At 36.0% G+C, this 17,390-nt stretch overlaps 1 protein-coding gene across 1 annotated transcript; it reads left to right on the forward strand.

The window, feature by feature from the left end:
• The first annotated feature begins 604 nt into the window (after nucleotides 1–604).
• spry3.S (sprouty RTK signaling antagonist 3 S homeolog) lies at nucleotides 605–14,994 on the forward strand. Its single transcript, XM_018233076.2, has 2 exons — nucleotides 605–1,086; nucleotides 10,566–14,994. Exon 2 carries the CDS (start codon nucleotides 10,664–10,666, stop codon nucleotides 11,531–11,533), a length of 870 nt encoding a protein of 289 aa, XP_018088565.1. The 5' UTR covers nucleotides 605–1,086; nucleotides 10,566–10,663; the 3' UTR covers nucleotides 11,534–14,994.
• The last annotated feature ends 2,396 nt before the right edge of the window (nucleotides 14,995–17,390 follow it).

A 17,390-nucleotide genomic window follows, 5' to 3' on the forward strand; every position in this document is an offset into this window, starting at 1 on the left:
TATTTCAAGTGGTATAGAAACACCCCTGTATATAAATGCAGTGAATCTATTTTGAGCCCATACTAGATGAATTCCTGCTTTAAAACTATTTTTGCATTATTTTACTTTGTTTAATTTAGCTGCTGTGAGAACCATGGGACCGAATACAGAGACGCCTTTTGGGAGATCTAATTGACAGATTCCGTTTCCAAAGAATGACGCCACTTAGACATCAAGAGTGAAGGAAAAGTGAGAGAAGAGCACGGCAGAATGAAGATGTAAGGATGAGGGTCGGGGAATAGGAATAAATATAGTGATACTGAATTGATTCAATCAATATTTTGTGATACAGCATGAGACTTTTTTTCCCCCTGATTGTCAAAATTTAGCAAATAGCCAGCATTTTACTAATTTGTATAGAGTGTTGCTGCTACTTAACACAGGGAAGATGTACAGAAAAGAATTAACAAGGATGATTCAAGAAAAAAAATACAGAAAAATGGCTGCAGTCATAATCAGGGGAAAAGCAATACATATCCAGTGAGAGAGAGAAAGAGAAAGACAGAGAGGAAGAGACTGAAAAAATCTCACCAAACTCCACCCCATCCGCCCCCTTAACTCATTCACAAGATCAGCTGAAAACATTCACATTCACAAAACAGACGGTCACAGCCCAGCACCTCCTCTATTTGCATTCAAGCAGTATCAGCCTTTGGTCTCCCCAGCCAGACACACAGAGAAGGAGCACATCAGTAGATATGCCACACATCTCCTTTCAAATTGATTCCTAAGCAATACCCTGGAATGGACTGCAAACTGTGTGTGTGTGATATAGCTTCAGTCGTGGGAGGCTTCTCTTTAAATCTCTCTGCAGCATCTTTGGAGTCTCCATCCTGTCCACAAACAGCGCTTGAGATTTCTGTCTGAGGATACATGCAAACCATATATTCTGCAATCTACAATAGTTATAAGAAACGGAATCCAGTCAAAATACCTGCTGAAACAGCATGCATGCTAAGGCAGAGCCACCCCATCAGTAAATCTACTTAGATCAATTTGGGTGGGGATTACTCATTTAAAGCACCATGGATCTACAGTCTTACAGAGGTGAGTCTTTACTTCCCTATTAATTCTTACTCCTCTGCTGCCTTGCTCTCTCAGATAATTCATTTATTTCTGTCTTGTTATCATCATCCATTTTAAAAGACAGATGGCTATAATAATATTGTATTTATCATATTCTATGTTCCACATGCACAGTGCTACTCAATGACTATAATAAAACCTGCAAATGCATCTCAAAGGACCAGTTTACATTTGACTATGCTATACACTGATATCTGTTTTCTAATGCACATTAATGACCAGACTCCTTGTAGGAGGAGAAACTCAGTTTTTTTAGGGGAAAGTGCACACATTCAATATTGTTTATAAGGTCATAGGTGAGACAACAGAAGGTGCATTCGTTAAGATACTGTACAAAATGATGATAATGATCAGACCTAATAATCCTGAAATATATTCATATACTGTTCATTTTGTGAAACCTAAACTGAATGTAGCAAAACAACTAGGACTTTAATCATAAAAAAAAACGATTGCTTTGCTGCAAAATGACATTAAAGTAGTGAGCCTTTGAGATAGAAAATTGATAAAAGAATCCAATTCTAATAAAATGATTTGTATTGAAGTAAAGCAATTATATTACTGATTTCCTATATTTTAGTTAAAAGTATGCCATTATGAATGTATCACTCTATAGCCACTCCTTAGAATATTTAGCATCTTGCAGTTTGAAAGGCCATTACCCTGTGCAGTTTTTTCACTCATATTTTACATATATAAATACAGATTTCGATTCGATGATTTTTTTTACATTAAACAGTGAGACATTAATACGGCTAGATATCTAGTTTGGTAACCGTATCCTTCATTGCTGTCACTGCGGAATAGCCTAGGTGGAAACACCCTATTCGGCAGTGATAGCTGCCCTAGAATCAAAGCAAAGTTGCTACTGTTGCACAACATTGACGAAAGTTCTGTTTTATAATGTACAATTGGAATATACTTGGTATATATATATTGGTTGGTTCAATGTTATAAGCATAAATATCATAGAGCTTCAGTGATAAAGACATGTTCAATTCCCATACATTTTATAATATAACAAATGTTATATGGTTAACTCCAATGAAACAGATTTGCAATAAAAAGCCAAGGATACAGTCGTCCTCATAACCTTAAACAAGTCATCATGCTTCCAACCAACCCAAACTAGGAAGAACTGTCAATACTAGGAATGCATATTAAATTAACTACAGTATGCAGAGAATGTATATGCATTAATATGTACTGCACACAGTCTCACGTGACTGTGCATAAAGTACTGCAACAACTTAAATATAAGGAATACACAATATTTAAAACTGGGCTTAGACATAGGTCTACTTTCTAATCATCAGTATCCCAACCCAATAGATGGATTTTGTACCATCAAATTGTGGAATCATGGAACCATGCTTGCAGTTTAGAAGGGCGTCTCTTCAGCCTATCATTAATACACAGTAATGGATCCTCTGTATTAAAGGAGCTGCTATCAGCCACAGGAATACACATTTTATATCTTATCTAAATAAATGTATGATGGGAAATGAGTCTCACCGTGCATAAAGTTACCATGCCTTTCATTTGAATTCCGAAAACAAAATATAAGTGAAAACATCCATACCATCGAATTTATTTTGATCTCCATTGTGATACATAAACTATGAGGTAAGCATGTGGTCTTTCATCTAGGATATTGCATTTCCATGCTGAAATTGCACTGGAAGTCAATTGATCATCTCTGTAATTCAAGTCTATATATATATATATATCTTTATATGATCTTATTAACCTTTTAAGTGTGATTTGAGCAAACTGCGTTTAAAAAAATAAATGTAGATTGAATACACAAGGCTATATATATATATATACCGGTATATATATATATATATATATATATATATATATATATATATATATATATATATATATATATATATATATATATATATATATATATATATAATTTTGATTTTATTTGTTGTTTCTGAATAACACGATAGGTTGGTGGAGCTTAATCTGTAATGCTGTAACTGGTGCACAGAGCATCCTGTAATGCTGTGGGGCCTGTCCTTACCCATACTCCCGCTGGACAGTATAGCATGATACCATTAACGAGATTAAGTCCATTTACAGGAAAAAAGAAAATGTAATAATAGATTGCCTCTCATTGCAATATATCTCCAGGAATCACACAGCATTCTTAGGATTTTGCTGCTGATAATTTTAATGCATATTGCTTGTGGGAGGCAAATTAAATACTTAGGCCAACCTTAATGAGGTATAATTTTCACTAAAAAATGTAGAACTGCCAACAAGATCGTTTAAAAAAAATGATACTAAAATTGTACTATAAGATAGAGAATACTCCAACAGATAAAGGTATATATGGTAAAAAAAATTATTATAGAATAATTTGAAATCAGTATGGCTGCACTCATATCTTGGAGTATAGACATACTGCTATGAAGTCTTCACACTCTAGTTTTGAGGACATGCTATATCCTATTGTATAAGAACCAATGAAATGTACTCATTTACCTTCCAGCCAATTGAAATAATTAAAAGCTCATTTACATTACTAATAATGTTGTTCTATTTCATAAAAGAGTTACTGTATTTAATAGTAAATTATTTTATTGAAGTTCCTAGATAGATGTATAAATAGAATCCAATTTAAGCTTAAAATCACATAATATATTCCTTTTCTGCACTGATTTTACTTTTAGAAAGTTTGCACCTAAGTACCACGATTCTAAAAAGCTCAAAGAAAGTTAGTCAAGTGTAGTTATAGTCTATCAAATGACCTTAACGTAGAACTTTAATATATTAATTCCACCACATTTATGTTAACATTTTGCTGTGCTTCTTAATTTCTTGGTGCAGCAAGTTAATTAGGCATGTCTGTCCCAGACTGCCTGCATGCGTCATTTGTTGCAACAGTTGAAAAATGTTAGGATCCTGTGCAAAGGAGCTTTATATGGGAGGCCCCATAATGCGTATGGGTTCATATACCTGTATGTCAATGAATCTATAATGACTTGGGATACTCAATTTAAAATCAGGAATTTGTTTAGATGTTATTTAGATGAAATTGTTCCAAATAAATCTTAATCAAATGATAAGGTAGAAGTCTCCATTTTCAATCGATCACTATCATATTTATTGGTGGATAAAATTATTTTGGTGGCCTAGGAAATCGAATCTCTGGAAGGCTTGAAATGCATTAAATAATTAGGATTCTCAAATGTTTGAGAAATAGACCCCTTTCTTTAAAAGAACAGTAGATTGATGATAAAATGTAGAGTATCAAGAAATGTGCCATTGTCTCTGACCATTGAAATGCAAAACAGTCATACACATCAAATTATTCATTGTTATTCAATCAATCATCACAATCATTGATCATTTTTGGACTAGATATGAACCATACACACTTTAATGCTATATTCCTCATCTCCTAGTTAAGCAAAGGTCAACCTTTGTTATCCCTGAAGGTGCTTAGGAACCACAGTGTCTATTTTCCCTAACCAACTACTTTTTTTCTTGTTTCATGATTGTGCATCTGACCCATGTAATTATGTACTTTCATCTTTATCAATGTGCTTGGACCAGATAATTTCAAGAAACCATGACTGACTAAAACCTTAAAACCCTTAGTTGCTGAAATATCTATTTTTTACTGTATGGATACCTACAGGTTAATTATTTTTTTTATCAAAAATGTCCACATACTAAATGAGGCTCACAAAACATTTGGACAATGTTACAAATTGTAGTTAATTTACAGATGCTGAATCTTGTAAAAATGCTTTCCTCTCTTTGGAACTCTTCACCACCTGCTTATTTATTTGCATTTTGTAGGTTTGGTGCAGCCATATTTGTTCCTTATCAGACCAGCAAGCTAAATCTTATATAATGACTCCAATGTAACAGTAGATTCTGGAGACCACCCCTTATGAAATGCTGGCGGAGTTTACCAAATATTACTAGTGAAACCAGCACCATGCATAGTTGGGCATCACCTTACTCTATTCTAACTGTTATAAAGCATACATTATAAAAAGCATTGGTATACTCCAAGTTACAGTATTTGAATAAAACACAAAATGATTTTGCTCTCTAAGACATGAAACTGCCTCAGCTGATTTAGTCTTTATTGACTATATTTTAACAGTATTGCTAATGTATTTAGTGTCCCTGATTTATGGCCACTGCAATAATTGAATTGTACAAATGGTGTGTGAGAGTTTCTTGCAAAATATAGTAATATCCACTGCACGTCCGTTATTCAACTTTATACTGCAATGATGGTGCAGGCTGTCCTGACCGGCCAAGGTCCTGAATTTGCAGTGAAGTGTTTTAAAGGAGAAGGAAAGGCTAAAATCAAATAAGCTTTACCAGAAAGGTCTATATAAATACACCAGTAAAACCTCTAAGTAATGCTGCTCTGAGTTCTCTGTCAAAAGAAACACCACATTTCTTTACTTCGATTGTGTACACATGGGCTTCTGTATCAGACTTCATGTTTTCAGCTTAAACCTCCAGGGCAGGGCTTGAGCATGCTCAGTTTGACCATGTCTCCTTCTCCCCCTCCCTTTCCCCCACCCTGCTGTAATCTGAGCCCAGAGCTATGATTGAACAGGGATAGACGCAGGCAGGAATGATGTCACACCAAGCTAATATGGCAGCTGCTATCTTAAATAAACAGAGAGAGCTTCTAAAGCTATTTACTCAGATATGGTAAAGTACTCTGCAGAATAAATATAGTGTTATAGCTTGCACTAATCTATTGGCAATAAACTGCCTCCATAGCTTTCCTTCTCCTTTAATGGAGCCGCACACACATAATTGTACGCAGTTGGGGAGCTTACCCCATTTATTATACCACCAAAGTATCATACTTTGTGGTGCTTTAATAAATGGGGAGAGTTTCTTGCAAACCATTTTATTACATTGAAAGTAAATTTGGCCTGGTTTAAGTAGGATTTATCTTCTGTTTTTGCCCCTTAACCAAATTGTCAACTATAAGGTCACAGCATACTGGAAGCTATGAATGTTGTTTCTTTGCATATTTACATATTCAGGTGTATATTATAATTATGTCAGAGTTATCTCTATAAACAAAGAAGGCAGCAGTACTATCTAGATCAGTGATCCCCAACGAGTAGCTCGTGAGCAACATGTTGCTCCCCAACCTCTTGGCTGTTGCTCCCAGTGGCTTCAAAGCAGGTGTCTATTTTTGAATTCCAGACTTGTAGGAACTATTTTGGTTACATAAAAAACAGTTGTATTGCCAAATAGAGCTTTCTGTAGGCTGCTAGTCCACATAGGGTCTACCAAATAGTCAATCATAGCCCTTCATTGGCATCCTCAGGAACTATTTTCATGTTGTGTTGCTCCCCAACCCTTCTTACATTTGAATGTGGCTCATGGGTGAAAAAGGTTGGGGATCCCTGATCTAGATAATAAATAAAACAGCATCGTTACCTCTCTGGTATGTCCTGTTTAGAAAAAACTTGAAAATGAAAATAAATAAATTGGCCTTCATTAAGGTTACATTAGGGAATTTAACTAAAATATTTGAATATAAAAAGTAGGAATGAAAGACAGCATTGAACAATGCTCTAAAAAATTTAAGTTTTTCCAACAATTCCTAGCAAAAATAGTCCAAATTGAGAGATCCAATAAGTTCAGCACAGCTCCCATTGACTTCTATAGGACCTCAGCAACTTTTCCTTGGTAAATTTTTGCATTAGAGTTTTTTTGTGATTTTTATACTTACTAAATATCGATTTTTTAGGTGTTTTCTTTTGGGGATATTATTGCTCAAAAAATATTGTATACTCCTTAGAAATATGCCCCATAATGTCTTGTGAATTATATTTAACATGCTTTAGAATGTATGTCAGTATACTGTCCAAGCATAAGAAACAAGATCAACACATCAACTCCACACTGCTATCTAACACTGTCACCATTTGTCCCTTGTACCCTTCTGTGTATCATTTGTGCTCCCTACTATTTCATACTTTTACCATATGTCATTTCCTGTTGCCCATCTAGCTCCTTCCCATGTCATAATATTTTCCCCTGCCCTCCTCTACCTTTATCTGCCTAGTTGTGATTTTCTCAGCATTTAGTAGACCTTGTTACATGTTTGGTTTACCAACTTCAGCCTCTTTACTTTTGCTTGCCTGACAGTATTTCTTCATTAATGTCACTTCTTCATCCTCTGTACTGTTGCAATATATTTCATTTTACCCACCTTACCCTATTGCCCCCTTTGCTGTTGTTGCCATCTCGATTTGTTCATTCTTCCATGTATTTATCTCTTGCCTCCTGCTGCCTCTCTGCCACCTCATTGCCCTCTACCCCTTTTATAGTTCACCAATATTATATGCTCTCTTTTGTGTTCTTAAAGGGATACTGCACCCAGAACATTGCATATCTCTATAGAAATATATTGCATAATATATTGACCATTAGGGATGTAGCGAACTGCCGATTTGGTGTTCGCGAACTTCGAACACCGCTAAAATCGTTCGATTCGAACGATCGAAGGATTTTAATCGTTCGATCGAAGGATTTTCATTCGAATCGAACGATCGAAGCCATTCGATCGAATGCTTTTCATTGGATCGAATGCTTACAATCGTTCGAACGAATGGAAATCGTTCGATTTTTAGCGGTCGAAGGAATTCGAATGGTCGAACGATCGAACGCGAACTCAAACTGCGAACGTTCGCGAACATTCGGCGGACGCGAACGGTCGAAGTTCGCGCGAACTAGTTCGCGGGCGAACAGTTCGCTAAATCCCTATTGACCATATGTAAAATGCTGCTTCATCTAAATAAAAAGTTTTCATAAAAATACAGTATATGTTTCTAGTTGCATGTGTCATTGGGTAATCCTAAATTTTAAAAAACTGCTATTTTAAGTACTAAGGTCCACCCCTTGGATTATACGTTTCACTTTGCTTACACAAACAAAGGGCACACATATCTGCTAGGTTACATCCACCAATGAATGGAGAAAGCTGTTCCATACTTGTTCCTGTTAGAACCTTCATTATTTCCTGTCATTTGATCTCTGAGGGCAAACACAAACCAGCACAAAATAGTGGCTCAAGGTAAAAAATCTAAAAAGGCAATATTTACTGATGTATTTACAGTATCTCAATTTGGTAAGTTTTGTCACTTATTATACTGCAAATTATCTGTTGACTAATTATTTAGTCCAAAGGAATAGTTTTCCTTTAAAAACACTCAGCATGGACAACTCTCCGTGAAAGTCATGTTCAGTGAATTACAAGGGTTAGGCCATGGAAGCCAACATAGTTTATTTTGTGTTTTGCTAGAGTTACAGATGGAGAATTAGCATGCATTAAAAAGTATCTTGTATTTTGGAATTATTATTATTATTATTAATAAGCTTATACAGCAATGCAAAATTTGTATTATTAGTGGGGGATGTTTATGGTATCCAAGAAAAATGCAACTTGGAGCAATGGGGTATACAGTATTTATCAAAAAGTGAAGTTAGATATCACCACAGTCCTCTAGAGTGAAATTGTACCCCAATATTGGGTTGAGAACACCCAATAGCTCCCACACTGAAACAAATGCTTTCATATTAATACATTAATGAACAGAATGCTGCATATAGAGAAACAGACCCTATGGTAGGGTTCAGCAAGTTATGATGCTTCATATTTTCCATAACTGCAAACCCAAGCATTGCTCCAGCAATGCAGTAAGTAAGTAAGTAAGTAAAGCTGTAGCAATATAAAATATAAGTGCAGAAGGTCCATAAATAAAAATAAATAAAAATACTGAAAACCTTATTACTCACCCCAACCTTATCTTCACCCATTATGCTAAGTAGAACTAACATACGCTATTTTAAACAGTTAGACGCATATTTTAACCTTACCCAACTCACAGATGTAATTGTTAAGCAACTTCCAGAACTGCCTTGACAGTCTTTGGCTGCTGAAGGGATGCTGCATTGTGTTCTATTGTGCTGCATCTGAAAGGATACAGTTTATCCTCAGTGCCTTAAAAAATACATTAATGGGGGGGGGAGAAAAACCTGATGGGCCCCTTTTATACAAAATTAGGGACATCAAACCTGGATCCAAACCCGAACAACAGCTAAAGAACTGCAGGTTGGAAAAACAAACACAAATTCCTTGCATGTTTTAATGCAGTACACAATAGCAACCCTGTAGCTATCATCACCTTCAAGGTGGCAGTAGCACCAAATCTATTGGCACTCAATTCATTTAAACGGATCAGTGGGGTGCCCAAACCCACAAGTATAATATGCTTCTTGCGCCCCTTAGTGCTTTTGCACTTGCGGCCAACAATAATGATGTTAACAAAATAACATTGACAGTTGAATGATTATCAGTCAAACAGGGCAAGAAATCATTAGCTCACCTGCAGTTGCATTTGGTTTTTAGCCAACCATACTGCCCTAGGTGCTTTGGGAGAAGTTCATTAGTCAAGGACTGAATGATTGAATCTACCTAATTGTGCCAAACACATGTGTGACTAAATCAGCCTCAGATCAACTTGTTTATTAATTAGGCTGGATGAGCCCGTTTCATTGTATATAACCATCTTTACTCCAATGAATTGTTATGTATTGGTTCTAAGGTAAATGTTGTAGTCCATAGATACAGTCAAAACAGTGATTAATCTTTTTTTATGCTTAAAGGGATTCTGTCATGATTTTTATGGTGTAGTTTTTATTTCTAAATTACACTGCACTGTTTACACTGCAAATAATTCACTCTGCCATGTAAAATTTCATTCCTAACCCAACAAGTATTTTTTTTAGTTGTAATACTGGTTTGTATGCAGCCATCTCAGGTCATTTAGCCTGGTCATGTACTTTCAGAAAGAGACAGCTTTCTGACAGGCTATTGCTTCTCCTACTCAATGTAACTGAATGAGTCACAGTGGAACATAGATTCTTACTATTGAGAGCTGTTCTTATATCTACCTGAGAGCTGTTATCTGGTTACCTTCCCATTGTTCTGCTGATAGGCTGCTGGGGGAAGGGGGAGGCAGGGGGATGATATCACTCCAACTTGCTGCGCAGCGATAAAGAGTGACTGAAGTTTATCAGCGCACAAATGACATGACTGGGGGCACCTGGGAAACTGTCAATATGTCTAGCTCCATGTCAGATTGAAAAATTAAATATAAATAAAACCATTTCCTCTTTTGAAAAATGGATATTAGTGCAGAAATCTGCTGGAACATCAATATTAACTGATGCATTTTGTAATAACATGTTTTCATGTTTTTAAACTGTTGGGCTTGCTGGAGAAGAGCTATCCTAAAAATAATTGCTGGCTATTTTCTTTTAAAAAACACTCACAGCTACAGCTTATATTACAAATGAATAATGAAAAGGTTTTGCTAAAATGCTATATATGTAAATGTCTCATTCCTTTTCTCATTGTGCAGGATCTTCAGATGTACCTTGACAGACCATACCAAGTAATATATATCAACATCAACAGTAACCTGAAAAAAGCAGACTCAAGGAGATTTAGTCCAAGAACATGGATATTTCAACTGGAGATATCCAACAGGTCCTTTCCATTGACCAAATACGTTCCATCAGAGCCAACAATGATTATGTGGAGAGACCTACGGTTTCATTTACACAAACTTGGTCCAACCCTTCTCTTTCACAGCACAGTGCAAAACAAGAGTGGCCTCATGATCATTTGGTTACTTACAATCATCAGGATATACGCCGCAGCCAAAGTCATCAACATCAATCACAACATGTTTATCATGATCTAAGCCATTCCAGTACAATAAGTTCAGTTTCTAGAAGCACGACTGCTTCAGATCAACGACTTTTAGCTGGAATCACCCCATCTAATTCTGGTCACTCATTTATGAGGACACAGCCAAAAGATGGTGACATGAAGCAAGATGAATTTATTAAAGGAATAATGGATAAGACTGACATATATGGCCATGACTCTATCTGTGAAGAATGCGGGCATTGCAAATGTGATGAATGTACAAAAGTTCGAAATCTGCCTTCCTGCTGGGTTTGTAATAATAGGTGCATATGTTCTGCAGAAAATGCTATTGATTATGGGACTTGCCTTTGTTGCATTAAAGGCCTATTCTACCATTGCTCTAGTGATGATGAGGATAACTGTGCTGACGACCCCTGTTCCTGTAGTCAGGGATCCTGCTGTGCCCGTTGGGCAGCCATGAGCCTCCTTTCATTCTTCATGCCCTGTCTATGCTGCTATCTTCCTGCCAAGGGTTGCCTGAAGTTATGTCAGAAGGCTTATGATAGGGTAAAAAGACCTGGCTGTCGATGTGAGAATCATACTAACACTGTCTGCAGAAAAATATCCTCATCAAGTGGCACACCATTCCCAAGGCCCTTTGATAAGCCTGTATGACCAAAAAAGGCCTTATTTGGTTATGGTTCTGTTTCCTTTAACTCAATACTACTTCCTACTGTGCTCTTCTTGGAAACCTTCCGTGACAGTCAATGCCTTATTAAGACCCTATAATGATTAAGGAAGATGTAATCATCACCTGGAATTCTCAGCAAATTTAATTTAAAAATGTGAAAGAAAAGAATTGCCATGTGTCAAACCCCGCAGCTTTTAAAAAGAAGAGGGGTTTGCTGAGATACTGTCACACTATAGGAGATCATATGCACATCCGGAGGTCATGGGAAAGAAGTTGTATGGAAGTTGATCTTCCATCTTGGAATCTTAGATCTTAAGAAGGAAAGAAAACATGCATTATCACCTATGCATTGCACAGTGGCTTATGCTAAGGAATGCATCCAATATCTTATAAGGATGAGCTACAATTTGGGATGGACTAGCATCTTAGGAGCTTCAGAACCAGTGTTTAGCAACAGGAGATCACCGGCAAATGAAAATGCGTGCATATACTGTACCAGAGGAATATTTGCAAGTATATATCTGTATGTATCAGAACAGAATACACTAAAGACGAGTCCAAGTAAAGAGAACAAAATGAACTAGAAAGGACTGTAAAGTGATCAGGAACTTGAATGTGCTTGTGTGGTTTCAGTAGCTGAATTATTCAGAAGCTGAGCACACATGCTGCAAGAGCAAAATAAGGAGCCGTTCTGTTTACTTTTACTATTTTTTAAAGCAGAAGGAATAATAAATCAGTATATCGGCCAGGTAAAGATGCATCATGTCACATATCAAAATGTTATGAAAACCAAAGAAGATACAGTCTGCATGAGTAAATCACATGTTTATCTTTTCTGCCTGCACCATTATATTTTTAAATAGGTTCAGTTTACAGACATTTTTCAGGTGGCAGCTGTAGCTTAAATTTTGTTCACTTATATAACACATTTCAGTGTCAGAGATAGCGGCAGTTTATTCTTACTGCCTTTCTGGCACCTGTGGAATCCAACGTTTTGGCAAGGCCTTGTACATTGTGCTGCAGATTTTCCTAGGAAAGTAGGATGATTTTATTTATCTTGTGAACAAGAGTGTTCCAATCTATGGGTTAAAAGTAAAGATGTACCAATCGTTACTGCCCACAAGAATGCATCACTCGTTTTAGTACAAGATAAACTGCAGCAAATGCAACATGAAAATCATCCTTTTCTAAACTAAAACCATAACCTAACAAATGCAGGTTGCTATACTAATATGATTATTTTAGATATGCATACAGTGGCAGAATACAAGTGTTGTGGTAAATGCGCTAAAGTATGAAAATTAATGATACAATTCATTTTGAAACAGACTAAATGCTACAAATGGGAATAACAGTATTTTCAGTAATAACCACTAAAATGGTGGTTTGGAAAAAAAAACTATTTCACCTAGGCATATTTTCAACTCTGCCACTGAATGCAGCTGATTTTACGCCACAAGGTTGGGGTAGCCATTTTGGTATAAGAATGTATGTCCCTGACTGTCTGAGGGCAATAAAAAAACACAAGTCACAAATGGCTCCCAAATGTCTTTCTTGCACTTGGTCCCAGTAAGCCAAGTAGTGGCCCTGTACATACATATTGTTAAGATTATGTGAATATAAAGCAGAAATATCATTCCAAAGTAAGTACAGATGGCATAACGAGAGACTATTGGGTTGTTGTATATTAAAATGGTGTAGTGGCAATTAAATGCTAGGGCAAATACACTTGTAGATTTTCTGTGCAGTGCTGCTGAATCCATATTATTGCACTTATTTATAGTGATAAAAAAAAAATAACACCAATATATCAAGGTGCTTTAATCCAAGGTCCTCCACTTGTGCCAATAATCATTCTGCATGGTCAATAAAGAAGGGATATGTTATGGAGCAAAAATGTATGCCCATTACTGATCTATTTTTTATTATGAATTTTATATCCATAATATTGAGGTGGGGAGATATCTCTTCTGAAGACTGTACCAATAACTGCTTCCTCATATCAACAACTTTTCAAGTGATGAGTGAATTCAAAAATGATAGTCACTTCACCAGTGATAACCAACTCTATCAATAGTCATCAAAAGTTGTTTATAACTGCCAATAATTTCCAGGGTCACATAGCAGAGGGACTGTTGAGTCATGCTTTGAAATATCCATTGCCCTACATACCTAGCATGTGCAAGTTGTTTTAGGCCCCACTTTCATTAATTTAACTACATATTAAATAGGGGCAGGGATCATTGACTATTTTGCATTTAGTCACTTTATACAGAGGTAAAATTTTCCAGGGGCAAAAAAAGTTGGCACTGTTCCTGTAAATAAAGGGCCAATAACAACCACAGTGACTAAGTCCAGTGGTACTATCTTAGGAGTCTAATATGCATTTAGATATAGAATATTACTTTATGAAGCAAAAATGTTTTCCAGTTAAATCAGGAAAGTTTCCAAATTCCCTTGGTCATAGAACATAAAGGATAAAGCACTGGGTTCCATAGAACAGTTACTGTATATTGAACATGTTGTAGATTTTCTATGTTTCTGTGCTTCATTCTTTGTTGCTTCCACTTCTATGAAAGTTGACATTTTGTTAGGCATAAAGCAAATGAGTTTATTCAATAAGGTTTATTGGCCAGAAGAGTATTTCGTGTATGTTTATAATGTTTTATTTTCTTATTGATTATTCTAATGTTTGCTAAATCTACCGCTGTGTAATTGATACCTTGGTACACTAAACTTATGTTGTCCAAATTTGCCACATCCAAATCTTGACTATACTCCTGATGGAGCAGACATATATGATGTATCTCGTGCACACGCTGTATTGGGTAAAAGAGTATCTCTTAGTGTGCCATATTCTTCAGTTACAACATAAATGTGCTCCATCTATACATCATCCCTTAACTATAACAGGCAGATGGCTGAGGAGGAGACTTGTAGTTCAGAAGCTGGAAAAGTATGTTTTAAGTGGACAGTGCTGAATATAAAATTAATATTAGGTATGTGGTCCCTTATCTGGAAACCCATAAGAAAGATCTCAATTTTGAATGGCCATTTCTCATAGATCCAATTATTGGCAAACAGTTCAAATTATTTCCTGTTAGTCTATAATAATAAAAAAGAACCTTGTACTTGATTGTAGTGTTATGTAGTTCAGAAAATACTCAACACACACATGACCCTGTCACCATTACTGATGATCAAAATGTTTCCAATGTAGGATCCGTATCCAACCCTTGCCTTAATTTTCTTGCTCTGTATGCTTCTTCTGTGCATGCCTCTGGTTCCAAGACAAGGAATCTTCTGAAGCTGAAGCTTCTGAGCATACTTCCCCACCAGCACTGAATCCTAACACACAATGGTTGACCAAATTTCAACAAAAACCCACCGAACAGGTGGTAAACACAGGGGTCAACCCACACATCACTACTTGATGGTAATTAAGCTGCATTAATCCATATTGTTGGCAAAACAATTCTTTTTGGATTGTTTAATGTTTAAATGATATTTAATATAAATAAACTTTTAATATGGATATATGCCATCTACAGTACATGTGAGCACTATGCAATAGTCCAAAAGCACATAGTAATCAATCAAAAAGAAATGCAAAGTGACTCACTTAAAACATTTATTTGTGCAAAATCACAGCAAATAATTTCAAAGTGTAAAAATAAATATCAAAACATTACATCGTAACACACCACAAGGCAGTGCATTCCCCCTGTCTGCCTACCTCATGCCAACCACTCCCTGCTGATGCTTTCTACACCATTGGGTGAGTCAGGAGGGATTGGCTGGCATGAGGTAGGCAGACAGGGGGAAGTCACTTGCATGTCTTTTTGATTAAATGATATTTAGCAGACTTAAGGTATGATGATCCAAATTACTGAAAGATTCCTTATCTGGAAAACCCCAGATCCCAAGTATTCTTTGGGGATGCCGTAAAGGGGACCCGTCACCCAAAAGAACATATTCCAAATCAAGTTAGTCAAGCAAAATGAACTTCAATTACACTGTATAAATTATTTGAATCTTGTTTCCTTCAGTCAGGAAATTCATAATTATAACAAGCAGGCAGGAACCATTTTGTGGACCTTGTTATTAAGGCAAGCCTTGCATCTTCTCAGAATCTTGTTTGTGCACCAGAATGGGGGACCTGATGTCCATCCCCATACACTGGCTACACAATTAAATGATTAAGAGAACGGGGGGAATGTGGGGAGAGCAGTGACATCTAGGAAGTGCTGAATGGAAAGTGAAAGTAATTGTCTGCCCCGCCTCTATGCCTGAGGCATAGAGGAGGGGCAGACAATATTTGATAGACAGCTGATATTTTTTAAATACGTTTACAACAGCTATGAATGCTTTCATATTGGATTTCATATTGGATTTCATATTTAACTTGAAAAGGATTTTATTAAACAGCTTTTTATGTCTGGGTGACAGGTCCACTTTAATGTAAAACATTACACTGAGCATTGGATAGCTGGGAACGTCTGTGCTGTTATTGGCAGGAGAGCAGAAATCATTTTACATGAAGAACATTGTTGTATGTTCTTTGAAATAACTAAAATGAATAAAACTTGACCTCTCTTTCCAGTGCCATTATTTATAAATAGTTATCTGACACGCAGACATAATAATATCTGTACCTTAAACTTTTTGGTACTTGAAAACAATGACTTAAAAAGGAGTGTGAAAAAATGTCCCCTGCACTGACATATTTATAACCTTCTGCATGACACAGATATTATTACCTTGTAATAAAAATGACTGAGTTTAAACCATGGCAGATCACCTTACTACAATAGAGTTCTAACCCCATCCAAATCCATTTGTAATTTTGCTTCATCAGCTGAACATGAGAGCCCACTCTCAGCACGTTCCCTTTCATCATTAATTAATACAATCAGTACTGTCAAAGGACAATATTGATGGATTCAACAGAAATCCATTACAACATCATTGCAGTCTGCTTTTTTATTCAGCTATCTACCCACTTAGTTTCTCCATAACAGTTTTAACTTAGCCTATATTTCTTAACTCATCAAATACCATTTACAGGTATTAGATATTTTAGTGAATATAATACCCCTCCTTATAAATGATAAATTCATTTTCAGATTAATCTCTCAGAACATTTCATACCTCTTTAAAGAGTTGCAGTGAAAATGATATAGACACTGTATGTGGCAGTTTGGTGTGATTATTTAACAGCTCACTTATTATAATATGAATTATCTTTTGGTAATATATTCATTCAAGCGTTCCTTTAAGTCTTATGTATACAGGCCTCAAGCTGCAAAATTTACCCTGGGGTCTATAGGTCCCTAGTTAGTATAATGCATAAAAATAGTCAATACTATGTTTAAATGGAAACGTTTATAGCACTTTTTATTTTATATGCATACTTTACACAACACAAAAAAGATACAAGCAACTAAAAAGATATGTTTTAAGCCAACATTTAAAAATAAAGATATAATGAAAATCGTAAGCAAATACATACAGTATAGATTTGAAACTTTAATATCACGTGCCTTTAATTCCCATGTCAAATGACAATGTTTTTGTCCCAAATGTGTGTTAATTAGGGTAAGGATTCTATTCTGTACATGACCACATATTCATCCAAATGCAAATATTATGGATTAGGTATATCCCCAGGTCAATATTTGCTTGTTCAGTTTATACGAATGCTGCTGCTTATTTTCATTTAAATAGCTATGATACTTTATATATCACATCACAAACACTGTAACCTTCTGAGATCTTAATTGCTTGGTGTCCTTATCCATTAGACAGGCAACACCCACATACAGTGTCGGACTGGCCCAC

This window comes from Xenopus laevis, chromosome 8S (genome assembly GCF_017654675.1).
Source record: "Xenopus laevis strain J_2021 chromosome 8S, Xenopus_laevis_v10.1, whole genome shotgun sequence".
In the NCBI taxonomy this organism is placed as follows: Eukaryota; Metazoa; Chordata; class Amphibia; order Anura; family Pipidae; genus Xenopus; species Xenopus laevis.